At 40.9% G+C, this 26962-nt stretch overlaps 1 protein-coding gene across 1 annotated transcript; it reads left to right on the forward strand.

Annotated features, from left to right (window-relative positions):
• Positions 1–685: 685 nt before the first annotated feature.
• On the forward strand, positions 686–26962 carry LOC113584991 (putative polypeptide N-acetylgalactosaminyltransferase 8). The gene is made up of 15 exons (XM_035532353.2): positions 686–838; positions 1143–1355; positions 1403–1831; positions 3512–3586; positions 4119–4221; positions 17342–17618; positions 17940–18106; positions 21438–21624; positions 22921–23118; positions 24369–24483; positions 24649–24834; positions 25746–25883; positions 26376–26468; positions 26577–26744; positions 26843–26962. Exons 1-15 carry the CDS (start codon positions 686–688, stop codon positions 26960–26962), a joined length of 2622 nt encoding a protein of 873 aa, XP_035388246.2.

Genomic DNA, 26962 nt, shown 5'->3' on the forward strand with positions numbered 1-26962 from the left:
GCCTCTCGCTGGTGTCATGAAGGGGCTGGGGTGTGCTGGGGTGTGCTGGGGTGTGCTGTGTGCACGAGAAACCCTGAGCGATGAAGAAGAACTGGGTCAAGAAGTCAGGAGTAGTTGCAGGAATGGTTATCATCTCAGATCAGCAAAACTGAGCACAGTCCTGAAACGCTACTCACAGCAAAACATTTTTTGGGTAGTGCTTTATTTTAAGCAGTCTATACATTTTGTATAAAAATTCTTTGCTAGATTTTTATATTCCATTAGCATAACTAATTAACATATCCATTAGCATAAACCATTAACATAACCGATTAACATAACCTAAGTAGTAAATGTGACTGCAGAAGGTTCATCAGTTTTAGATGCATTTTTGCATTAATTTGCATTTTATTCAATTTGTTCTTTTGTAAGAAAATGGCTGTAAAGTATATTCAGGATATTGGTAATGGATGTATAAGGCCCACAGTAAACTACCTGTGGTGGCACACAAAGTTCAGGAAAGAATCAAGTTATGTTGAGCAGAACTCCATCCACAGCATGCAGGCCAGTTCTGCTTAGTGGGTGCTCACGAACTGCTGGCTAAGCTGCTGTAGGAAGAACACTAAATCCTCGAAACGCCTCAGCCATGTGCGCCTCCGTGTCCCAGTTGAGGAAGAGCCGATGACGTGTCTACCATTGCCATATCATGACTGGCCTAAAGCTGGGCGAGGCACCGCTGTGTGCTGGGAAGAGGAAAAGGAGAATAGTGTGGGCGATGGGAGAAGCACCCGACTTGGGCCGGAATGAGAAATTGGAACTGAGAGGAAAGCACAGGCTGCCCTCAGAATATATCCTGCATGTAGTGTGATGTGCAGGAGAGGGGAGGAGGTGGGTATGGGGGGGTGGCTGATTCATCCACTTCTGTAGGCTTCTTATTTTGGTGGAGAGACAGCGAGCACCGGTAGGTGGGGGGAGTGGATGTGGTGTCAAAGAACGCCGCTGACAACGGCCGTGACGTTGGCCGTGACGCGAGCAGGAGTCTCCGCTGCTCAACAAAGAAGGCCACAGGGAAGGGGCTGAGAGCTGAGATGGAGAGGAGGCCGACTTCCGTCAGGTGAAGGGTGAAGTACCGAACATCCTGCAAAACTCTGCATCAATGCCAGTTCTCACAGCTGGAGCTTCCACCCAACATCCACTCCTACACACAGACGCCCGTCATCCTCTCCTACACACAGACGCCCGTCATCCTCTCCTACACACAGACGCCCGTCATCCACTCCTACACACAGACGCCCGTCATCCACTCCTACACACAGACGCCCGTCATCCACTCCTACACACAGACGCCCGTCATCCTCTCCTACACACAGACGCCCGTCATCCTCTCCTACACAAGACGCCCGTCATCCTCTCCTACACACAGACGCCCGTCATCCTCTCCTACACACAGACGCCCGTCATCCACTCCTACACACAGACGCCCGTCATCCTCTCCTGCACACAGACGCCCGTCATCCACTCCTGCACACAGACGCCCGTCATCCACTCCTGCACACAGACGCCCGTCATCCACTCCTGCACACAGACGCCCGTCATCCACTCCTGCACACAGACGCCCGTCATCCACTCCTGCACACAGACGCCCGTCATCCACTCCTGCACACAGACGCCCGTCATCCTCTCCTACACACAGACGCCCGTCATCCTCTCCTACACACAGACGCCCGCCATCCTCTCCTACACACAGACGCCCGCCATCCACTCCTACACACAGACGCCCGTCATCCACTCCTACACACAGACGGGTGTGTTTTCAACCCCAGATATCGATCCTTTTGACTCCTCCTTAAAGGTAAGGAACAGGCCATCTCTGTTCGACACAAGTGCAGCTCAAACCTGTCAGGTCAGCTGCTTTGGGCACTCACCTTGCACTTCCATGTGCATGCATCTGTCATTACCTGTCAGAGACACAAATATCCCTCTCTCTCTCTCTCTCTCTCTCTCTCTCTCTCTCTCTCTCTCTCTCTCTCTCTCTCTCTCTCTCTCTCTCTCTCTCTCTCTCTCTCTCTCTCTCTCTCTCTCTCTCTCTCTCTCTCTCTCTCTCTCTCTCTCTCTCTCTCTCTCTCTCTCTCTCTCTCTCTCTCATGCATTTCCAAGCCCTGCTGACAGGTTTACCTGTGGCATGTAATCATTGGCGTGGTTCACATGGCCTGTGGGAGGAGCTGAGGACGGCAGCCAACCTGCCCCCCATTGATGAACACTGGGAGGGATTCTCAGCACTTATATAAGACATTAGTCATCATGGCATGATTCATTTTTATACATTTTTCTCTTCCCTCTCTTTCTCTCACTCCCTGTCTCTCTGTGCTTTCACTCCCCCGTCCTAAGTCTTCAACCGGTTCTTCGGTTGCTGGAGACGCAGGAGGTTTTGACCTCTTTTTTTTTTTTTTTCAGCGTGGGTGCAGGATGCTATTCTGGGTCAAAGAAGAGCAGATTTGGGAAAACGTCCAATCCCCGCTCAGGAGACAGCACCAAATCCATAGGAACAAAGGAGAGTGAGGGGAAGTGGTTGGGATCGCTCTCAGGACAATAAGGACAGCTTTTTCTCAGTGAAACATTCAGAGTGAACTTTGGTGAAACAGCAAGAGGTCCATATGGATCACTGTCAATAGAGCAAAGCAGCTTTGGTACTAAATGAGCTCAGCACTGCACTTCTGAGCTTCTGTACATGTCACCCAGAGCACCTCTGATACGGCATCATCGTTATCTGTCCGATTCCTTTCATGTTTGGTTGGGTCCTCTACTCAGCGACCAACATGTTGCCAACTATAATGCATACAAGCTTTCATGCCCGTGTAAAACACGAGCCATCAAACAATATGTTTGTTCCGTATGCTCCTTGTTCTCTTCAGACATCTTCTAGAAGAAAGATACGAAAAAAACTGGGAATATGCATTGAATTCCCTGATATCTTGCACCTTCAACAAAGTGGCACAGATCTAGATGCTCTGTGAACGTGCCAGGCTTTTGGATGAGCCGATCGGCATGTCTGTGTCTCGATGCATCTCGAGCTCTGCTTGTGTCTCCCTGCACCTCAGGCTTCCTACCACGGATCCGCTGACGTCATCCAGCCAGTGTGACAGCCCAAACCTCACCGAGCACAGTGGTACTGCTCTGCTTTGGCTGAGAGCTTGTCTGAACGAAAAACCCGCCTTAGCCAGCACTGTAGGGCGTTTAGCTCTCTCTGCTTCCCCACAATTCCCTCCACCTTTGCTAATATCAGCACGTTTGATTTTGTCTGTAAGTCTGCATGTTGTTTTTGGTGATCTGTACTGAAAGTATGTCATATTTAAATTTATGTGATTCTGTGTCTGTCTGATGGTGAGAACGCATGTTTTTGCGGTGTGTGTTTGTAGTACGTGTGTGTTAAATGTGTCTATTGTGTTATGCGCATCTCCTTTGTGTGTGTTGCACTGCAGCACTGGTCTAGCCTGCAGAATCCAGCCTGTGTACCGTGCTGCATTTACCACAGCAGAGCAATGATGTCATCACCCTCCTCATCCTCAGCACTGATGAAGGTGGTAGAGTGGGCCAGGCTGGAGGATGGGTAAGCCCCTCCCCCCACCCCGCCCCATCCGTGATCGTATGCTCTGCTAAAAGGAGATTTCACTGCACTCCATTGAAAGCTGGCTGAGCCAGTGAATGGGGGAAAATATGAATGAATAAGCAGACATTCTTTCTATATCTCTCTCTCTCTCTTACTAGTCCTCTCATGCTAGTCCCCCTCTTTCTCTCTTTGTCTTTCACTCTTCATTCTTCTCTCCTTTCCCATCAACTCAGTGTGTATTTCTGTGTGTATGTGTGAGTGTGTGTGAGAGAGAGAGAGAGAGAGAGAGAGAGAGAGAGAGAGAGAAAGAAAAAGGGAAAGAAATGTGGGGGTTGTTGCCATGCAGATTATGGGCTGTAATCCTTAGGCAGGGAGAATGTAAATGACAAAGACCTGCTTTTGCTTCCGTTTCCAACAGCAGACAGGATGTTTCAGGCTTGCTTTTGTCATGGCAACAACAGCCACTAACACACCCCAGCATCCTTCCTTCTCACTTCTGCTCCACATTTCTCTCTGCTCATCCCCCGATCAGGGAGGGGAGCACCATGGCAGAGTGGAGGAAGTCAGCCTCTCTGTCTCATCATCCATTGAGAAAAAAGGCCAGCCAGAGGAGGAGGGATATGCTGCAGTGTGTGGTGAGAGAGAGAGAGAGAGAGAGAGAGAGAGAGAGAGAGAGAGAGAGAGAGATTCTGAGTGCATAATCACACACTGTGAACACACGAGGACACTCTGCAGTAGAGTGCAGTTAGTGCATTTTAATATCACGTTTTAGATGCTGCACTTTGTGTTGCCTAAGCGGCATTAGAATTGATAGCTGATAGAATGATGAACCAGATAGAGAGGGTGAAGGCATGAAACAGCTGAGAAAACAAAACGACAGCCCTGAAGTCAGAACAGTGACATCATCAGACTTCTGAACTGATTTTTCTGCCATTAAACTCCAGCTAAAAGCAGCTCTTTGAGCCTGAGAGGAAAACCTTTTTTGTTCTCGTGTGCACAGAAGTACAGGCATTATGCGCATGTCTAATGAATGAATAAAGACATTGCTCGCCTTGTTGATCCAACAGCTTGGCTGCTCTGTGTGTTGGGTGGAAATTCTCCCACTGCACGGCATACTGAGTTTCCTCTCACACACTAAGGCCCGGTCACAAATTTTTCTTTCAATTTATTTCTCATTTATTACATATGGGATGATAGATATGTTGAATTGTAACTGCTTTAAATGTGATTATAACTTCAGATCTTCATAAACAATCGGTCCAATTCTGTAATATTAAGGTAAATTGCAGACCGCTGGAAGGCAACAGTCTGAATGATGGGATCAAGCAATAAAGTCTCTGCTACCAAGTGTGATCAGTGGTTATCAAGTGCACGATAACATAAATAACAGCAACAGTGTTAGCTGTGTTAATCTTGCTTCTGGGGTGTCATATATAGGCACTGATGCTGACCATGGAAGAGAGTCAATCTGAAATCCCCTCGCACACGTAACCGTGCAGCTTAACAAATATGACACAAGTCCACTGTCTGGGGTTTAGGTTCAGCATCAGACTTGGTATGTTTGTGTGTGTCTGCAACTAATGTAGCGAATGTAAAGAAAGATTTTTAAAAATACAGCGACTACTTTTCTTTCTGTGTTTTTCTCTCTTGTCTCTTTTCTATTTCTTTCTGTCAGTCTGAAAAGTCAGAATGATGCAAACAAAACTTTCATAAAAACCTCAGGCAGGTATTACATCATCATCATCTTAATATATTATTCCATGTTATTACTATGGACCTGGTGACACTATAAACCTCACCCCTAGTGTCTATTTACAAGCCTTTCACGCCTGTCACTCTGCCCTGTGTTCACAGTAAGTTAATTGACCTAATTTGTTTGAACAGACAGCAAGACCATCAAACTGTGATTTCATTATCAGAATGAATACAAAACTAAAGACCATACAGATAGTATTTTTACAATAATTACATTCATTACTAAACCCTGTACACACTTGGCATTTTTACTGTGGAATACTATAAAAAAAATGCCTTTCAAACATCATGTATTGGTCTAAATTTCACCTAAACATACGAACATTCAATCCTCCTCAGTGTGCTTTCTGAGAATGATTCATATGTGCTGATCTGAGATGAATGGCAGGCCATACTGGACTGTGGCTGAATGGCTAACATGCTGTAGGAGGCGAGTTCACCGGATTTTTCGTCAGCCGCCCACTGAAATTCACACAGGTTTTGTTTCTTCAAATCAAGATGAGTGTCTGTTAGAGTGACACCATGCGCAATTCCCCCCCCCCCCCCCCGAAAAAAAAGCATTCATGATACCTTCATACAGTGTCAGTCCATAGTTGCTCTTTGGCACATTTGTAAAATATCAAACATTAAACACAGTATTCCAGGAATAGTTCCCTTTATTTTGAGCCACCTTGTAATTATCCATGGGTTGATAGCCTTTGTAAGGCACGGAGTGCATGTCTGGGCCCAGAACTAATGTTCCGTTTCCACGTTGGAACGAACCCCTATAACTCGAGCAGTGTGATGCTGCCATCTGCTGGTTAGTGTGAGATAAAGACTCAGCGTTTCATGTCTCTGCTCAGGCTGGCATTGTATTGCATCTAAACGCATTATATAGATTGCCACCATAGTATTATAGTTACACATATGATCACTTTTTGAATGACAAGTAAAGAAATGTAAGGGATACTGATGATTGGGATGCTGAAACATTCCAGAAACATGCTTTAAGTCTCAAAGACTGAGTTCAGAGATCTGCTTTAGTTTCTGGTTTCTTTGCACCATCTTATCTTTGCACTCACTTTCTTTCATTTCCAAATGTAACACACCTTTTGCCTCAACAGAGCAGAGCCAATAGTACTTTAAGAACTTACGAAACAACAGGACCTTCGAGACTTTCCAATCTTTGAACCTCATTTGGACTGAGCATGCACACAAACTCCTGCATGCATAATTATGCTACATTTGAACTGCACCATCCTATCTGCATGCAAATACAATATATGCACTAACTCACATACAGATCCATTAACGTCATGTTCCTTAGCTAACAGCATAAAATGAGTTGTTTCACACACCCTGATGTATTCATTTCCCACTTATACATGATGTGTCTGATCTGTGGTAGACAGACATATGGCTCTTAAACTGATGTTTTGAATATGATATATTCATTATTTACAACTCTGCAATCCAAAAACATGAAAGTATTTCCATTAAATTATAAAAATATGAATTTTTTAGAAGCAATATTTACGTCATGTAGTAATGGTTCTCAGAAAAATTCTTATTTGACCAACAGCATGTTAGCTAAATAAAAACATTTATGCAATTATGCAAGGCAATCAGAACAGAGGGTGTGCATGTGTTGTCACAGTTGGTGGAAGTCAATGCCATTGTCTTCTGATTTACCATCGTCACGCTACCTTTATAAATATCCCGCATGCCATATACTTCCTCTATATCTGCAAAAACACAGTATAGCTCCTTCTGCCCTTCAAAATTTTCAGAGAAGACATTGTAAACACTGCTCTTACTTGGCATGAAACCACACTGCTGCTCATTAATGCTCACCTCTTGTCCTAATCTTGCTTCCACCACCCTTTCGCTTTCATTCAGTGACTGGTTAACATTATGCATCTGTAGTTAGTCACCCTTATCACCCTTATTCTTAAAAATGAGCACCAGTGCACTTCTTCTCCACTCCTTTGGCATCCTCTCACTGTGTGCAACAATCTACTTAACACCTCCATGCCTCCACACGTATGTCATCTGGACCAACTGCATTTCAACTCTTCTTCCTCTTCATATCTGCCCTGACTTCATCTTTGTTAATCCCCTGCACATCCAGATTTGTGACCCTGGAATCCTCTGACCTTCTCGCCCGCTTTCATTTTCCTCATTCATCAGTCCCTTAAAGTCCCTCAAGGTGCTCCTTCCACCTTCTAGCACATTCTCCTCACTACTCGTATTCCTTCCCTGTCCTTCAGCATGCTATCCTGTTGCACACCCATCCCAGCTTTGTCCCTCTGTCTAGGCAGTAGGTACAAGTCCGTTTGTCCTTCCTTAGTATCCAACCATTCTCACAACTCTCCATACACCTTCTTCTTTGCCTTCACCACCTCTCCCTGTACTCCTGTCTACTGTCCTCATTTCTCTGGCTATCCCATTTCTTCTTTGCCAACCTCTTCCTCTGTATACTTTCCTGTACTTCCTCATTCAAGGAAGTCACTTCATCGTTCTCTGTCCATGTGACATGCCAAGTTCCTTCCTAGCTGTCTCATCACTTCTGCAGTGGTTCCTTGGTCATCGGGAAACACTTCTATGTTTCTCAGTGCCTGAATTTCTCACAACAGCCTTTCTCCCATGTGCATATTCTTCCATTCTTCCATTTCTATTTTTTTTTTTTTTTTTGCAAAAATTCCACCACCATCTCTCGATGTCTGATGCTGTAGTATGCTCTGGTCTCATCCCAATATGGCGCAGTGATATAACGTACAGCCGGTTGTCTTCACTGAACTGCTGGATGTCCAAGTGGTGCTCACAAAGCAATGTGGGATTTATAGATATTTGGAACACATTTGAAGGCAAGCCTGGCCTTTTAGGGTGGGATGGTATCCATCCTACTAGGGAGGATGCTGCTCTCCTTTCCTGTAACATAAGCCATAGTCTTACGACAGACCTAGTTAATCTATGACAATCCAGAGCAGAGGCCAGGCAGCAGACAAAGAGGCTGACCCAACCGTCTGCTGGTCGCTACATGACGTCACCCGAAGTTCATCATATTGACACTGTCTGTTCCCCGAGCTAAGCAGAAATACAGAAAACACAGGAAAACATGTCTTGATAACATACTTATTAAAGTATCTGATTCAAAGAACACTGCCTGCACCTTTTATCTAAAGCAGGGTTTACCAATTGCTAGATCCCTAACATCTAAAGCGCTCATGATAAATGAAATCCTAACAGATCATAGATTTAATGTCCTTTGCCTAACAGAAACCTGGATAAAGCCTTATGAATACATAGCTTTAAATGAAGCGTGTCCTTCTGGCAACAGCTATGTACAACGCCCTTGTCAAACTGGCCATGGAGGTGGCATTGCAGTTATTTATACTGGCACATTAGGCATAACCCAGAAAATAGGTTATGATTTTGAGTCCATTGAAATTCTTTTTACTAGCATAAATGATGTAGCCAGTGATAAGAAGCCCACCCACCCTCTTCCACTAATTGGCATCTACAGGCCACCAAGACCCTACTCAGAAGTTATTAAGGAATTTGCCGATTTCCTTTCTAATCCAGTCACTCTATTAGAAAGAGCCGTTATTGTTGGTGATTTCAATATTCACTTTGATAGTGCCCAAGACCCTCTGAGATTGGCCTTTACTTCTATATTATAATCAATTGGTTTCACCCAATGTATAAGAGCACCCACACACTCTGGTGGACATTTGACTTAGTACTGACATATGGTGTAGACATAGAGAACATAGTTACACTACCCCAGTCGAAGGTCATCTCAGACCATTCCCTCATTCCATTTGAACTACATATGAGCCACAATATAGTAACCTCACCTCGCTATCATACCAGACGCACGATCACATCAGCCATTGCACCTAGATTTATTGTAACTAGGATACCCTCAAACCCCACGATGCTTGATCAAATAACTTAATGCTTAGAATCAGTATTCCACTGCACACTCAATAAAGTTGCTCCACTTAAGAATAAAAAAATTATGGACAAAAAATTTGTACTTTGATATAATAACCACATTCACAATTTAAAACAAAACACTCAAAAAATAGAACGGAAATGGCACCATACTAAACTTGTAAGCTTCCAGCTTGCATGGAAGGAGAGCCATCTCAAGTATAGAAAAGCACTTATCTTTCTATCCTAATAGAAAATAACAAAAATAATCCTAGATTTCTTTTTTATTACAATTTACATCTAACTAGGAATAAAACTGACACCAATGCTCAGATTACAACATCACACAGTAGTAATGAGTTCGTGAATTTCTTTAATGAGAAAATTAAGCACATTAGAGATAACATTAAGTTTATTAACATGACATCGGACAGCTACTTACAGATCAGAACAACTAAAAACAACTCTAGAATCCTTTACACCGATTCAAGAGCTAAAACGTACATCTCTGATCTCGCGCTCAAAATCCTCCACTAGATTCACTGCCCACACACTTTCTTAAGGAAATCCTACCTGAAATAATTGAACCTTTACTAAATGTAATAAACTCCTCCTTGAACCTTGGCTATATTCCTAAATCATTCAAATTAGCAGTAATCAGACCACATCAAAAAATCTAACCTCGACCCATGTCAGCTGTCAAACTACAGGCTGATCTCAAGCCTTCCATTTATTTCCAAGATCCTAGAAAAAGCTGTAGCTCAGCAGCTAAGCTCATATCTGAATCAGAACCAGATACATGAAGTCTTTCAGTCAAGGTTTAGGTCTAATCACATTACCAAAACAGCACTAATTAAAGTAGTTAATGACCTGTTGTTGTTATGACTGGGGATATGTCGCTTTGCTTATATTGCTTGATCTGAGTGCAGCATTTAGATCACAACATTTTTCTAGATAGACTCGACAATACTGTTGGGATTAGCCCTTTACAGGTTTAAATCTTATCTAGCTTCTTCAATACCAGTTTGTTAACATAAATGGAGATTCCTCAGCATACAACAAGGTTAGCTATGGTGTCCCTTTGCTTTTTCTTTGTATATGCTACCTCTAGGTGACATTATACACAAACACTGCACTAGTCTCCACTGCTACACTGATGATTCTCAGCTATATGTCTCAGCCAAACCAGAGGACATATATCATCTTAGTACTATGCATAAAGGACAGCAGACACTGGATGTTGAGGAACTTTCTATCACTTAATCCTGACAAAACAGAATTGCTTCTATGAGGCCCAGAGACAGCTAGGTCCTCACTCTCTAATTACTCAATGAACCTCAATGGTCTCCCAATCCCATCTTCTCTAACAGTTAATGATCTTGGAGGTATTATGAATCCCATTCTCTCGTTTGAAGCTCATGTGAATAATATTTCTAGGACTGCCTTTCTCCACCTCAGGAACATTTCAAAGATTAAGAACATGCTCTCCTCACATGATGCAGAAAAGCTAGTCCATGCAGTTATTACTTCAACATTGGACCACTGTAATGCCTTACTATCTGGCTGTACCATTAAGTGCCTAAACAAGCTTCAGCTAGTTCAAAATGCAGCAGCCAGAGTTCTTATTAGAACTAGAAAATTTGATCACATCACTCTTATCTTACCTACTTTACATTGGCTCCCAGTAAAATTTCATTTTGATTATTGATTGATTATAAAATACTTCTAATAACCTACAAAGCACTGAATGGTCTTGCCCCACAGTACCTTAGAGAACTCATAGTGCATTACAATCCACCACGTCTGCTTAGATCAAAAGGTGCAGGCTCTTTACTAGTACCAAAATAAGAAAATCTAGCACAGGGGGCAGAGCCTTTTCCTATAAAGCTCCCACACTATGGAATAACCTTCCTAAATGTTCCAGACTCAGACACAGTCTCAATATTTAAGTCTAGTCTGAAAACCTATCTGTACAGTCAGACATTTTATTAATTACTTCCCATCTTGTGTAAAGGTGTAGATCTAGGGGTCCATGGGCATTGAGAGTTATGGTAAACTGGGATGTTATGATGCTGTCACTTCACCTCTCTTTTGTCACTTGAGTGTGTTGACTGAGAGCAGTGGATTGATGATGTTCCAGGGTGCCCTCATGCCTGTGTTTCCTTCTGGCTCTTTCCTTTTAGCTGTGCTGCCATATTTAGATCTGCCGGAGTTCATAACTGCACATGATAATTCCCTAATTTACACACCCTTGTACCTGGACATGCCTAATAATATAGTCTCTCTTTCTGCCCAGGTACACCTACCCATGATGTCATGATATTACCGAGCCTCAACCCGTCTCAGCTGCCATGACCACTACAGGCATTTAAGCCTCTATATGATCCCTCTATGACTGAACAGAGACAAGGCATCAAAGAGATTGCCTAATAGCTCAAAATTCATTGAAAAACTGTTTGTCAAGAATGGATGAACTCTATCTTCTCTTCACTATCATCGTGAAGCCCTGCATGCATCTGTACAGAAAAAGTACAAGGCCTGATTCATACCTACTGTAGATGCAGATATACCACGATGTGCACTGTAACTCCAGGCCATCTACAGTGCTCCATGTTCACTCCTCTTGTGCTAAGAGACCGTGCACTTTAATGCCAGAGCTGGGATGACGCTGCAGGACAAATCTTAAAGTTGCTCTTATTCAGTGAGCTGATTCAATGCAAACTCTGGAAACAATCAAATCCTGGAAGCTCTGAGGCTGAACCTGGATTCAGTGGCTAGTACATACTGATTAAATTCTCAGTCATCATTAGCAAAATGCACATGTTTCGGTACATGTTATACTGTTGTTGTCATCATAAAACTATTCCTATCAACAACAGGTCATTGTTGAGTCGTGACCGCAGTGCTGAAGTCCAGGCCACACCTTCAAACTCTCAGAACTCTAGGATAAGGTCCTATAAGTGTTCTCTGTTCTCTCTCTCTTTCATCTCACACACACACACACACACACATACATATATATATATATATATATATATTAGTCTGGCACTGTGAAAAGAAATGAGGGGTGTAGAATAAGTAGGAGGCCCCAGTGAAATACCACTATTCTTATCGTTTCCTCACTAACCCGGTGAGGTGGGGAGACAAGCCACCGGCGGGCTCTCGTTCTGGCTTTAAGCATTCTGGGCCCTCTTCCGAGGAGTGTGACCCACTCCGACAGTGGCAGGTGGGGAGTTTGACTGGGTGGTACACCTGTCAAAGCATAATGAAGGTGTCCTAAGGCAAGCTCGAGGAGGACAGAAACATAAATATAAGTATAAAGCAATACACACATTACACTGACTTAGCAACAAGTCAAATGTTACATACATATGTAAATATTTAATTAATTGAGAAATTACAACAATAATCACTAGACACCCAGCCATATAACTATTTTATTTAGGAGAGGCTATGCATAAGAAAAACATTTCTTTTTCACCCAAAGCAATCATTACTGTATTACTGTAAATCAATAAATAATACATTTTATAGCATTATGGCAGAGTGGTTTATATGCCACTACCTTAATTATTAGCTTTGCTGTTCAAGAAAGTGTATTTGGTTTGTTCTGTGAAAAAGGGCTAATATTTGTTTTTAAAACAGCTTTTATTTTTTTGGCCGCCTTGAGCAAACGGGCAGGCATTAGATGCTTCAGATAAACAAAATTGTAGGACATGTGAACACCCTTTTGGTAAATCATTATGTTTTGTTAGGTATGCGATTTGTATCGGAAGATAAAAGATGCGGTTAATGAAATTTACGTGGATTAGAGTTATTGCTTTTGCGGCCGTGGGTCTTGCATTTCTAAGTTACCTGACAATCCGAATAAATAATGAAACGGACAACAACAGACAAATTGAGGAAAGATTTGACAAAATGGAGCAAATTATTGGAAACCTCTGTGAGTAGCCTCTGAGTTCATATAGACTATACGGGAGCTGTTTCTTGATTTGTTAGTTTTAAATATATGCTTAAATAATGCTTGTAGTATAAGGCATAATTAGTTAATAATTATTTAAGAATTATTTGGATCGAAAATGCAGCCAGTGGTGGCCAAATTTGGGCAAAGCTTTGTATAGAAATAGTGGAATGGTCCGGTTTCTTTAGGTTAGACATTTGTTTAAAGTGTTACATCTGATGTGAGATTTAGACAAGAGAACAAACAACAGTTGGCAGCTCACATGCGATTCAGTCCCTAAGAAAGACCGTATAACAGTTCATATGTTCGTAATGTATAACTTGCAGATAAAAAGGATTTTGCTATTCGTGGTGGTGGTGGTGTGTTGGTGGTAGGTTTTGTTTTGTTTCACCAGTTTTCGATTAAGTTTGACTGATGGCTCTGTTTAAACAAGCGTTACTGCCTAGCATATGACATAAAAAGTAGATCCAGAATTGCATCCGAATTGATCAACTTTCTTGTTTTAACTTCTTCACATAATATTTGAGATTATCATATTAGTCAATACAAAGGCAACCGCACAGCCACAATTTATTTATTTAAAAATCAGTTTTGGTTGTAGTTAATACAGGCTGGCAATAAATCAGTGCTGAATATGATGACAGACAGACAGGCGCGAAGCTATGTCAGAAGAAAGTCTAAAACGAGTAGTGCTGTTACTGCTACTACTATATATAAGAAGAAGATTCCATATGAGTAACTGCAGTGTACTTTAGTAGGAGCTGTAGAAATATTAAAAATTTTAGTAAAGTGCAACAACTTGAAGAACCTCTGTTTGAAACAGTAAATTGTACTTTACTATATATATATATCAAATATACAATTCAAAATTGTAGTAAAGTATATCTATATTCAAAATTGTAGTAAAGTACACAGTTTCCAGCAAAACAGAAGTTTTCAGACAGTGGTTCTTCAACTCTGTATACTTTGCACTTTGTGTACTTTGTACATATACTTTGTACATATATGAGCACTGAAACAGGTACTGGGAGCCAAGTTAAGGGCACAATCATTTGTGTGTGTGTGTGTGTATATATATATATATATATATATATATATATATATATATATATATATATATATATATATATATATATATATATATATATATATATATATTATATATACATACATATATATACACATATACATATATACATATACATATACACACACTTTTTTTTGGATAAAAGTGTCAGCTAAATGCTATACATGTTTTTTCTGGAAATCCGTTACTTTAGGTTTGTCTAGGAAACACACCCATGACCCCATTATGTCCTGGAAAAAAAAAACTTAAATGGTCCCCCCATTGTCTCATTCACTTTCTTACTCTTATTGTAAAATGAGAGGGTGCTCAACATCCCTTTATAGTAATAACTCCAATACCTTCAAACAGCCAAACACCTCAATTCCTGCCAAGCCAGGTGGTCTGCATTTAATTCAGGTTCTCCATTTTACCATCACCTATCGACCTGGATTTTAGAACACCAAAGCAGATGTCTTGTCAAGGCAGTTTGACTCAGATGCCATGCTCACCAGCCAGAAGCCCTTCCTGCCTCCTTTCTGCTTCCTGGGAGCCATTCCATATGGACCTGGACAAGCCATCCTGCAGGCAAACTTGTACCAAAGCTGTCCGGATCATTGATTGCATGTGCCACCTTAGTGCCTCTCATCACATGGGCCCATGCATCACTAGGAACAGGCCGCCCAAAGTCAACATGAACAGAACTGTTGCTTACTGCCAGATACTGCCTGCTACGCAGAAAGACAACATTAACCATGTAGCCTCCTGTACCTTCTGTGCTAGAAGCAAGTGCCCTTGCAGACAAACTGGTGTATCTGCCTATAGCTAAAGGCCATGATCTCACATAGCGATTGACTTCGTCACTTGTCACTTTGTTTCCATTGTCATTTGGTCCAAAATGGTCCATTTCATCCCTCGTCCAGCTCTCCTTACAGCTCTACAAATGGCCAACCTCTTCTTCCAACATGTCTCTTGTCCGTTTGGACTGCTGTAGGACACAGTGTCAGATTGAGGGGTATAATTTGAACCATGAGTCAGGCAAGAGCTCTTGAACATACTTAACATCTGTGTGAGCCTTACTGCTAGTTACCACCCGCAAGCTAATGGTGAAGTGGAGCAGGTGAACCAGGAACTAGGAAAGTTCTTCCAACTATACTGTCATGAGCATCCTAAGACATGGTGCAATTTCCTGACTTTAGTAGAATATGTCCAGAACTCCTTATGTCACGCCTCCCACAGGGATTGAGTGTGTCCTAAGGTTTCAGTCACCACTATACTCCTGGAACTCACCGATGTCATGGTTTCCAGCAAGGGAAAAGCTGATTGGTGAAGTGGACTGACACACGATCTCACACAATCCAAGTATGGGAGGACCAGTCCAGGAGTGAAGATCTACCCCAGGTACGTTGGCCTCCACGCCATCCAAAAACAAAACAACAAAGTCACCTACAGGATCAACTTACCTGTAGGTAGTGAAGCATCCTTCCTATTTTATGTGTCCTCCCTTAAGCCATTCATATCAGGCCCCCTCAATGAAGTCAACCCTGCAGCTGTTCCCCCACCTCTGTGGAACACTGATATTGGACACATCTACACAGTCAATGCCTTACCCAAAATTGCCATGGATGGTGTCAGTACCTAGTGGAGTGGGAGGGGTACAGACAGGAAGAACAACTGGCTAGTCAGATCCTCAACCCCAAACTCTTCAGTGCTTTCCACCATGCACATCTATCCAGACTTGCTCCTTGCCACCCTGGCTGCTCCCGCACCTGGGCTTAGGTGGGCCCTATACTTGTCACCCCTACATACCCTGATTTTGAAAAATCCATGGATCCATCCCTGAACATATCAGTGTGGTTGTCCCTGATCCATGGATCCATCCCTGAACATATCAGTATGGTTTAACAATGCAGGCTGGCAAGCACACATGCACACCTCATTTGCCTTTTTGCCTATGAACGTTCATGGAGATGAGAATATTTGAGGCATTTCTGGTGGTGCACACTATATAACTTAATGATAGTCTTGATACTAGGGTTATAGACTGCTTAACTGCATTTTCTCCAAATATCCCACCTGAGGGTTCAGGACTTGTGCCCCCACATGGACCCAAGCCTGTTTGGTTATTCTTCCTCATTTACATACAATTGATTGACTGCAGAATCTTCTGTGTGTATACATGTGTATAACAATTTTTTTTCTTTGCTGTGAGTTTAATGGTTGTGTAACTTACATTAATATTCAATTTATTTTGTGTGATTATGCATACATCACATTTTCTGTTAAAATGGTTTCAAAAACTGGATCAGCTAGCCAATCATTTGGTATAATAATGTTGCTTTTAGAAGCTTTAGATGTTTTTCCTGGTATGGCCTAACTGAAAACATATTATAAATTTAGCATCGTAAAATCAATGGCTCAGTTTTCGACTTGGTCCAAGCACAGAGTTAATGAAGAAAGCATTTTCAGAAAACTCACCTCTGGTGGGTTCCAAGAACTAGAGGTATCAGATTGAAGGGAAAAAAAACAAAAAAAACAAACGTGTTTAACTAAGAATATTAACAAAGCTTGCAGTCACAACTGGTGAGGGAGCGCGAGCTGAGGGTAAAGTAAAGGAGCGTTAATTCACCATGATTCAGATAAAGCAACGCAACAGGCTGTGATGCCTAACAAAAAGAGAACAGACACGATTAGGACATAGGCTTGGACCTTTTAGGAAGGGTAGTAAGTAGCTTGGTAGGCCGACAATAGGCAGCGCCCATGTAAGTAACCTTTGGGCTTAAATAAGGACGGGGAAAATAAGGAACAGGTGAGTAGAATTAATAGGCTGGTGATTGAGACCGGGCAGGTGCTGCGAGTGGGTATGCGCTGGAGTGGGCATGTCCCTCCTGCTGGATGGCCGACCTACCGTGATAGCTATTTGTAGCCCAGATGTAATGCCATTTTTAAAAAATTCATTCTGAATATTAATTACCCCTATATCTTTTTTGGTAAATAGTGTATGTGATGACATAAATAACATCTTTCTATTGATCTATTTAATGATGTTCATTTGAAGATGACTTGATGAGGACCTTCAAACAAAAGCAAAGTCAAATCCAAATGGTTAATGAGGAAATAATGCATGATAAAGGAGCAGGAAAGAAACCTTTGGAAGATCTTAAAGAGCCTGCACTGCTATTCCCAGAGTCTGATCTATTCAAAAACTGGGGAAAAAATCTGACACATGATGAACAGCGGGATGCACAAGCAGCCTTTGAACAATACGGATATAATGTCTACCTTAGTGACAGACTACCAATTGACCGATTGCTACCAGACACCCGTGATCAAAGGTAAATGATAAATTGTGGACTTCTGAATGAGAAAGAGGTAGACTAAAGCAGGTATTGAATGGAAGGATATAGTCAAATGAATGCTTTTATGATTTTTTTCAGGTAAGACAAGTTGATTTGTGTAGCAGTCTTCAGTGGTAGTACAAAGCGCTTTACACAGATAGTAACAGCAGGGGTATGTCCTACGTCATAAAATCTCATTTTACCAGGTTAGTGAAGCAAATGATGACAAAACAAACCAGGTGGTGGGGATATAGTCTAGATCCTTCAAACTGAAAATATTTTTCATCTAATTATGTTTCTGTAAACACCGTTAACCAGGTGTGCTACTAAGGTGTATCCAGAGACGCTTCCCACTCTCAGTGTGGTTCTGATCTACCTGGACGAGGCACTATCTATTATAAAGAGAGCCGTATGCAGCATTATTGATAGAACACCTGCTCACCTGCTCAAGGAGATCATTCTGGTGGACGACCACAGTACTAATGGTTCGTTAAAGGTTTGGTTGGTTTTGGTTCGTTTTGAGGTATTTTCTAATTATATTAATCATGATGGGGTCGATTATGTGACCTGAAATGATGCTGGCCCTCATAACGATAAACAGTGAGCTGTTGTTGGAGGGGGGCTGTTGTGGGCAGTTCTTTTCATTGATGGTGGTTATTTATCAGCCATTGCTTTTACAAAGTTATTAAAGCTGCTCACTGATTGCACTTGAATGAGTAAGAGCATGCATGTGTACAAGCATGTTCCCACTCACTGAATGTGGAATGGTTTCCGCATGGTTTAACATCACACAATTTGTTACAGTTTTCCTTCAAAAAGTTAAAATACTGATGAATATTACAACATTAAAGTTAACTCTAAACTTTTTTTGAGGTTTATATTAATGCTGCTGAATAAACATTTAGTCTATAGTTCATCAATATAGTCATCCTAGTTTACATTCTTGTGATTTAACACTGTAGTAACCCTTATCAGGAAGGGTAAAGACTGCTATTCTGTAGCAGTGTATAGTTCACTATCTGGCTCTAAAATCAAAGTCAAACAGCTTAGTTAGCCAACGCACACTAAACATTCTTGCACTCATTAGAAGATAAATGTGAATCTTAGTGTCATAACTGTAGCAATATATGTTAATTGACATTTAATATCTGGGACACAATGATGTTAATTATCATTGAAGACTAATTACTGTAAAGACTAATTCTGTAATAAAGACTGAAGGTTAATCAAGATTGTCTCAGTCCCACTTGAAAGCATAGTCTAGACATGGCCTAATACCTTTGATTAGAATATAATTCTTCTGATAAATTCAATTAATGAATGAGAATTTTATTGATTAATCAATAGCAAGAGAAATTAAGCATTATAAGGCATTGTAAATGAAAGTTGAAGACATGGCTCAGGTATATTAACTAGCTAAAGTTATCAGCATAAAGAGGAAAAGTGAATGAAATCAATAAACCATAGCACTACCAACTCCAACAATGACTTAAACCAAACACTAACAAGCAAAAAAAAAGAAGGAAAAAATGTTTTGGAATGAAGAACACTCCACCAGGAATTCTTAAGAGGGGTGCTGGATCTATGCCTAAGACTTAAATTAGACAGGATAATTAATCCTATAGTGAGAATAATTAATGGCAAAACAGATAGCGACTGTCATCAAATCAGAACATATGAACCAAAGGCCTTACTTTAGCTGTTGAGTGTTCAAGTTCACATGACCATCCGCTTGTGCTTCAAATGACATTACACTGTGTGATTCCAGGTATGAAAAACTGTGCATAATTCCAAGATGTTTGATATCACCACCACCGATATTCGGAACTGCCCATAGATACTCACATGTCAACGAGCCAGTTCCACTCAAAACTGACAAAGCTAAAAGATCCAGGCAAAATATACCAAGGAATATGTAGATACATGTTGTGGATCAGAACTTGGAAACTGATCACATGCATCTGGGTAGTCTGGACATTTACCAAATGAAGGTAGACAGAAAACAGCCAATATGGCTCACCCGTGAAGTAAATTGGAAAACAATGGAACTAGATACTGGTACTGCTGTATTTGAACAATATTTCAAATACTCTGCACTGAGGCCAACTGATATCCAGTTAAAGACCTAAACTGGAGAAAAGATCAAGCATTTCCAATACAGAATAGGTACATTCAAAAACATCAAGGGGCAAGATTATTCTGAATAAAAATGCTACACCAAAACTTCACAAGAATAGACATGTGCCTTATGCGATCAGAGAAAAAGTAGCAAGTGAGTTGGATTGTATGGAAGGAATTTTATCAAAAGTGGACTGAGCAACGCCAATACGACCTGTCCAGTGCTCCTGGCCCATACACAGAGAAGGGAGAAATTGGGCTATAACCACATTAGCCAGAGACCTAACTGACTCCATCTGACTGTGGAGTCCTTCGGTTCTCTGCGGTCCCAGCATGGTATCCCTAAGCCACCCCCCAAGAAATTTCCTCCAACAATGTGGCTACAGATACTGGTTGAGGTCCTTTCCCAGCTTTCCCAGCTTGGGATGTACCTAAGCACTTCACTGTAGGAAGTCCGTGTTCCATCAAAGGAGCTGGCGTCCTGTGGTGGTCGGTCATTCAGTAACGGCCCAAGTGCCAGACGTACAGACTCCATCAATGGTAATTTATTAAACAAACAATAAATACACTCAGCACTCACATACAACACAAATACAGAGACCATAAGCACAGATACAAACATAGGCAATGATTAACTACTAGGCACATGCCTACATTTAAATACAGACAACATAACAAGACTAAACCAGGTGCAGGTGTGTGCTAAACCTGGGTGTGGTTACAAACGAGACAACCAATCAACTCCGTCTACATGTGGCGGGCCGTACCACGTGACAGTGAGAGGGGAGCGTTCTGTGACGAAGGACATGTCTCAGCTGAGGTCCTTTTTAGGATTTATAAAGTATCACAGATTTCTTCCAAATCATGCCACAATCCTTCACGCAATGAACAGTTTGCTTCAAGTGGGCAGGGTATAAGAAGAGGACTCAACAATGTGGTGAAGCCTTTAAAAAAACAAAGAGGCTGGTGACCTCAGACACTGTGCTGACACATTAGGACCCACAGCTACCACAGAAACTTGGATGGGATGCTTCACCATATAGAATTGGTGCAGTTATGTCATGGGTGATGGAAGTGAACGCCCAGTCACTTTCACATTCCGATCACTTACAACAGTGGAGAAAAGTTATACATAGATAGAATGCGAGACACTGAGTCTTTGGCGAGTTAAACAGTTCAATCAGAACTTGTTCAGTCAAGAGTTTACCTTTGTCACAGATGACCAACCTCTTGTGTCCATTTTTAGCCCACGGAAAGGCGCACCACTTACTGCTGCAGCACAATGCAGTGGTGGGCATTATTTCTAGGAGGGCACAGATTCAAATTAAATTCAAAAGAACACATCATCGTGCAAACGTAGATGGAGTATCATGTCTACCCTTGCGAAATGACATGACATGTTGTTCCAGAGCTGCAGTTTCCAACTCTTGACTTAATGACCTCTGGGGTTAACAGTCATAGTGTGACAGCAGGAGTGATTGAGATGCAAGTGAGGTTGCTGAGAATCTATATTCTCCATATTAAAGATACAACATGCACAGCAGTGAGCTAACTCAAAATAAAAAAAAGGATTGCTGTATGTATTATATTGTAGTTTTTGCATAAGTCTTCTGTCTCCCTAATCCTGTATTGTAATGAATGCTTTTTCAATGGATATTCTTTGCATCCTGTGACTAATATAATTGTATTTTGACACAGAGAAGCTGAAGGAAGGCATAGATGCCTATATTGAGAGCATGCAGCAGCAGAAGCCTCACCTGAAAATGCTCATAGTGAAGCACCATCAGCAGCTGGGTCTGGCCCAGGCTCGGCTCTCCGGCTGGAGAGCCGCTACTGCTGAAGTGGTGGCCATTCTGGATGCCCACATTGAGGTTAATGTGATGTGGTGAGCACAGAAGGAAAGCAACACAGCTGTGGTTGCTAATGGGCTATGACCCAAATGACTCGAATGCTAGGAAATGTTTTAGACTCTCCTTTTAGCACCACTGATAATATTATGAAATAATGCTAAATTATTAAGTGTAAGTGACAAACCATATGCATGGTTATCGATGTGGCAAAGGACATTCCAAATCAAGATAATATACTCATATAGCATATGTATTAATACTTTGATACAAAAATTGGGTTCATTAACGGTCTTTACATCAAGATTCAGACTAATACTGGGAATGTAGTGTGTGGGATAGTGCAGGTGGAATGATACACATTGAGGTAGGATCAGCAGCTTAATAAATATAATAAACACTGTAAAGTACATTTACTTTAAAGTGACCATGAAATACTAGATATAGCTAGCTAGCATAATTTACAAGATGGATTCCCACTCTTAAAATCCTTATAGGTTTAACATTGTCAGTGAAACTGGACTAAAATAATGATAAATTCGATTTTTTTAAAAACAAGTGAGCCGTCGTCTTATCCCAGCGTAGTGTGACGTCACGATGTTGGTTGACTTGGAAAACCAACATTAGCAACCAGACAGCGACTGTGGATATGAACGTCAATTTAAGTTATTGACTAGACTGTTTCATTCATACTGACATATAAACCTTACACCGTCCCCCTTTCTGTGGCTAACGTTTGCTAGTGTTGTGCTTTTTATTAGGTGAAACTTGTGTTTTGAGTATATGGGTACAAGCGAGAAAGCCCCATTACCATATAAAGCTTACAATAACCTAATACATAGAACAATAAATGGAACCCCAGTAAAAATACAGTACGCGTTGTCGAAACTGCAAAAGCCAACAACAGTGAGAGTTTAACTTGTTTTAAATGTTCTAAAAATATAGCTCATGTGATATTTAGGGGCTTCATGAGTCCCTGGAAACGGCCCAATTAGCCTAAGTAGAGTGGTGGAGTCTCTGGATATAGCACTAACCATAAGATTCTAAGTTATGGTTTCATGATATATATATATATATATATATATATATATATATATATTAGTGTGTGTGTGTGTGTGTGTGTGTGTGTGTGTGTGTGTGTGTTTTAGAGTTACCCTGCACAGTTTATATGAGCTAATATATTTTCTGACTGCTATTGGTGCAACATACTGATCATATGTTTAATGGTGCTAATAGCAATTGTTAGAAGTTGTCTTTATATAGTATTTCTATTTCTTTATGCTTACAGTTTAGTCACTTGTACAGATCTGTACTCGATGCTTTTATGTTTACAGGGCAGAGCCTCTATTGGCTCGGATCAAGCAAGACAGGACAGTCGTGGTCTCTCCTGTGTTTGACAGAGTCAATTATTATGACCTTAATGTTGTTCAGTACAACCCTGCTGCGCATGCCTTTGATTGGGCCATGTGGTGTATGTATGAGTCCTTCCAACCTGGGTGGTACAGCCTCCATGATGGATCCCTTCCTGGGAAGTGAGTAGGTTGGCTGAGTGAATGCCTCACTGATTGATTGATTCATTTGGTACTTTGCTTTCATTTTATCATCACCTTTAGTGCTGAGTAAGAATACTATACTGACTTCAGTGGACTTCAGTGGAGCCTTACATTTTGACATCTCCATAGTTTATCTTCTGGTATTTCTGTCATGTAAAGTTAAATAGAATTATTTACTTACAGGGCAGTCTGTAAATAATCAGACAATGTCACAATGTTTGGCTCTGCAACTCAGCACCCAAGATTTGAAATAAAACATTGACTGTAAATCCTAAAAGCAGAATGTGAACTTTAAAGTATTTATATTTAGGTTGGGTACATTTGTAGAGAGATTTCAGCCCTTTTTATACATATAACTTCAGTTTCAATGGATCATAAGTATCATGGCAAATTAAAGTAATCCTAAATAAGTATTGCAATTAGTAATTGATTTCAAATAGTTTGCAACCAGTGACTGCCTGAAGCCCAGTCCACAGAGCTGTGAGTTGTTTGGTTGGATCTGAGTAAGCAGGATGCTTCAGTGTACTTCAGACTCCATCTTGGTGCTACAACTGCAGGTCACATCATCAGTACAGAAAAGCAACATGTCCAAGCCATCGTGTTTCACAGAAGAGCAGCTCTGCTTTGTTCAGGAGTGGCTTCTTTCTCTCCACGTTTCCTCAATTCCATCACCCTGCTAAAGTTTCATCTCATGTATCCAAGACTGCAGGATTCTACAATGACTTTTACTTTTTTGTTTGCTTCTTTAAATGCAGTGTATTTTTATTTTTTTTTTACCTCTACTGAAAATCATAACCTGGCCTTTTTGTTGTAAGCCCTTTCCGGTGATGTGCATCTTGATGGGATATTTGTATTTATTTCTTAATAGGGGGCTTTGATGCAGCTGCCTACATTATAGCTGCCTTTTTTTCAACTGGATTTTTTCCTTTTTTAGATTTAAAATATTCTTTAGTCATCCAAAACTGTGATCTTCCATGGTTTCTATGGCTATGCTCACAGTTGTGTTCTTGATTCTTAACATGTAAATGAATACTGCATCATTTTGTCCTACATAATGTTGTGACTTATATGATGTTTTTATTCTCATTTTTCATCCTTTGATAACCTGCTTTACTGGCAAGCACACTTTTATCCACTTACATACACAGTGCATTTTGTATGGAACTTTTGGGGGTGGACATAGATAATGCAAGTGTGTGAAACTGCTTTTCTGAACTCCTCTGCACAAGGTCTCCTGCTGTTATGGGGATTCTGGTTGCAGACAGAGTTTTTCTGGGTGAGATCGGCGGCCTAGATGGAGGAATGAAGGTGTATGGTGGTGAAAATATAGAGCTCGGTATCCGGGTAAGAGTTACAAAAAGCATTTCACTGCCAGTTATACCGCGTATGACTATGTACGTGACAAACTTTGAACTACAGTACATTGGCATTGCTGGGTTCCTTTATGTCCACACTACCCTTATCTGATTTTAGCCTGTAAAACACTCATTGATCTCAGTTCTCCTTCAGGTGTGGACTTGTGGAGGCAGCATTGAGATTGTCCCATGTTCCAAGATTGCACACATAGAGCGCTCTCACAAGCCCTATGCACGAGACCTGAGCAAATTCATGATGAGGAACGCACTGAGAGTGGCTGAGATCTGGATGGATGAATACAAGTATCATGTAAACATAGCCTGGGGCCTCCCTCCCAAAGTGAGTCTGTACAGTGGGTATAAATTAGGATTGCCCAATATATTGTTTGTTAATCATTAGTTATTTCATTACTGGCCTCAGCAATACTAATATCATAGAGGGCTGGATATACGAAACAGGCCCTCATACAGATCAGAATTTTTCTTATTCTGTGCTGCAGGCATCCTGTCAATCACAGATATCAAGATCATCCAATATGCATAACTGTTTTTGTGAAAACAATGCAGGCTATTCTTCAACCATGTTATAAAGGGTTTACCAGTATGTTTTCATGCAGTGTAAGGGATATTGCAATTGTAATATGTTGTAATCCCTTCACAGTATACTATGTTGTCCATAATGGGCAGTATTACTATACTATACTATACTATATATATTTATACATAATGCATCAATAAGAAGCACAATGGAATCCCACTTTTGTCATTTCAATCACAAGTAAAGCTGAACATCTTTACTTATGATGGTTAAGACTATGACAGTGGGATTCCAATGTGCTTCTTATTGATACATAAAGTAAAAACATAGTATATGTATATTAATATGTTCATTTCTGGAACGTTCCAGTGTATTATTTAGAAGGAGTCGTATGAACTTATGTTAACCAGGTGCATCATATTTGTTTCTGTATATACTTAAATCATTTCCCTTAAAATGTTACACATGTTGATCAAATTATATGTAGCACATCTCACTGTGTTGCTGATGTTGTGTCAATGTTTTGGCAGTGTTTTTTAAATGTCAGATATTATATTAACTAATACAAATAATTATGATAATGTCAGGGTGTGTCTGAGCAATCTTCAATACAAATGACATTCTCTAGAAGTCTTTTATTTTAAAGAGTGAGAAATTCAACCCACCTGTGATTGAGTGAAGGTTTTGCCTGAAAATGGCATCATTCTGTACAGGATCATGGAATTGATATTGGGGACATATCAGAAAGAAAGAGTCTTCGGGAAAAACTCAATTGTAAGCCCTTCAGCTGGTATGTGGAGAATGTATATCCTGCACTAGCCACATGGAAAGATGTGGTTGCCTACGGCGGAGTAAGTCCCCTTCTGTCAGGAACATGTGACAGAACTAAATGTATGCAATTTTTTGAATGACAAATTTCTTTAACAAACCAAACATGCCTCCTGCCTGGGACCCATCTGCCCTTGGTTTTCAGGTGGCAGAATTGTCTGGACATACTAGACTGCAAAACTGGAATCAGCCCACCTGAATTTGGGCAAGGGGGACATCTTTAAAAAAAAATCCAGATAATGAAAAAATGATTTGTTAATCAGTGTCTTCTTGACCTTTGTACTGTTTATAGATGTGTCCCACATCAGTGGCTGAATTGCACATGAACACTAACTATACACAGTTAATTTGATCCAGAGCAGTTATTTTCTCCAAACTTTGCATGTACAGAGATTCAACAGAAAAGCAGCTTAATTAAATGTTCATTAAAGACTATAGTACAATAATTACAAAAAAAAAAAAGGTTTGATCAAATGTATTGATAATAATTGATTTTTATTTTTTGTTCTCCCAAGATAATAAATTTAGATGCACAGAAGTGTATGGATCAGGGTCCTACACCAGGTCACATTCCCATAGCCTATAACTGCCACTATTATCATCCTCAGGTAAACTACATCTGCCTACTGCACTAGTTCCTCACCCATTATATTGCATATGTCATAATCTTAACACCACTGACGGAAAATAAGTTACCTTCCCATTTGTTTTTACAGCATACATATTATAGACAGAATGGTGAGTTTTATGTTGGTGGGATAAAGTCCCACAAATACAATGACAACAGGTGTCTGGCAGATCCTGGAACAGGCAACCTCCCTGCTCTGTATCCATGCAAAGAAGCCATCAAGAAGAGTATGGGCATTCACTGGAATTTCACACAGGTGATGTAAAAAACTAATCAGGTCTTCCATAGCACATAATTTATTCAGTTACATTAAAAACATGTTTTTATGTTCACTGTTACTTTGGTTGCTTACAGGGTGGTGAACTACGCACCCAGAAGACAAAGAGATGTGTTGAAATAAAAGATAATCAACTTGTTATACAGGACTGTACTGGTCAAAGATGGAGGATGCTATACGTAGTCAGAAATTTCTGA

The sequence above is a fragment of the Electrophorus electricus genome, chromosome 16 (genome assembly GCF_041902795.1).
Source record: "Electrophorus electricus isolate QZ-2024a chromosome 16, ASM4190279v1, whole genome shotgun sequence".
Classification (NCBI taxonomy): Eukaryota; Metazoa; Chordata; class Actinopteri; order Gymnotiformes; family Gymnotidae; genus Electrophorus; species Electrophorus electricus.

Coding starts and splice junctions, on each gene's coding strand:
- LOC113584991 (XM_035532353.2), top strand. CDS start 686: ATGACTGGCCTAAAGCTGGGCGAGGCACCGCTGTGTGCTGGGAAGAGG. Junction 23,119..24,368: donor GATGGATCCCTTCCTGGGAA/GTGAGTAGGTTG, acceptor CCTCTGCACAAG/GTCTCCTGCTGTTATGGGGA. Junction 26,745..26,842: donor TTCACTGGAATTTCACACAG/GTGATGTAAAAA, acceptor GGTTGCTTACAG/GGTGGTGAACTACGCACCCA.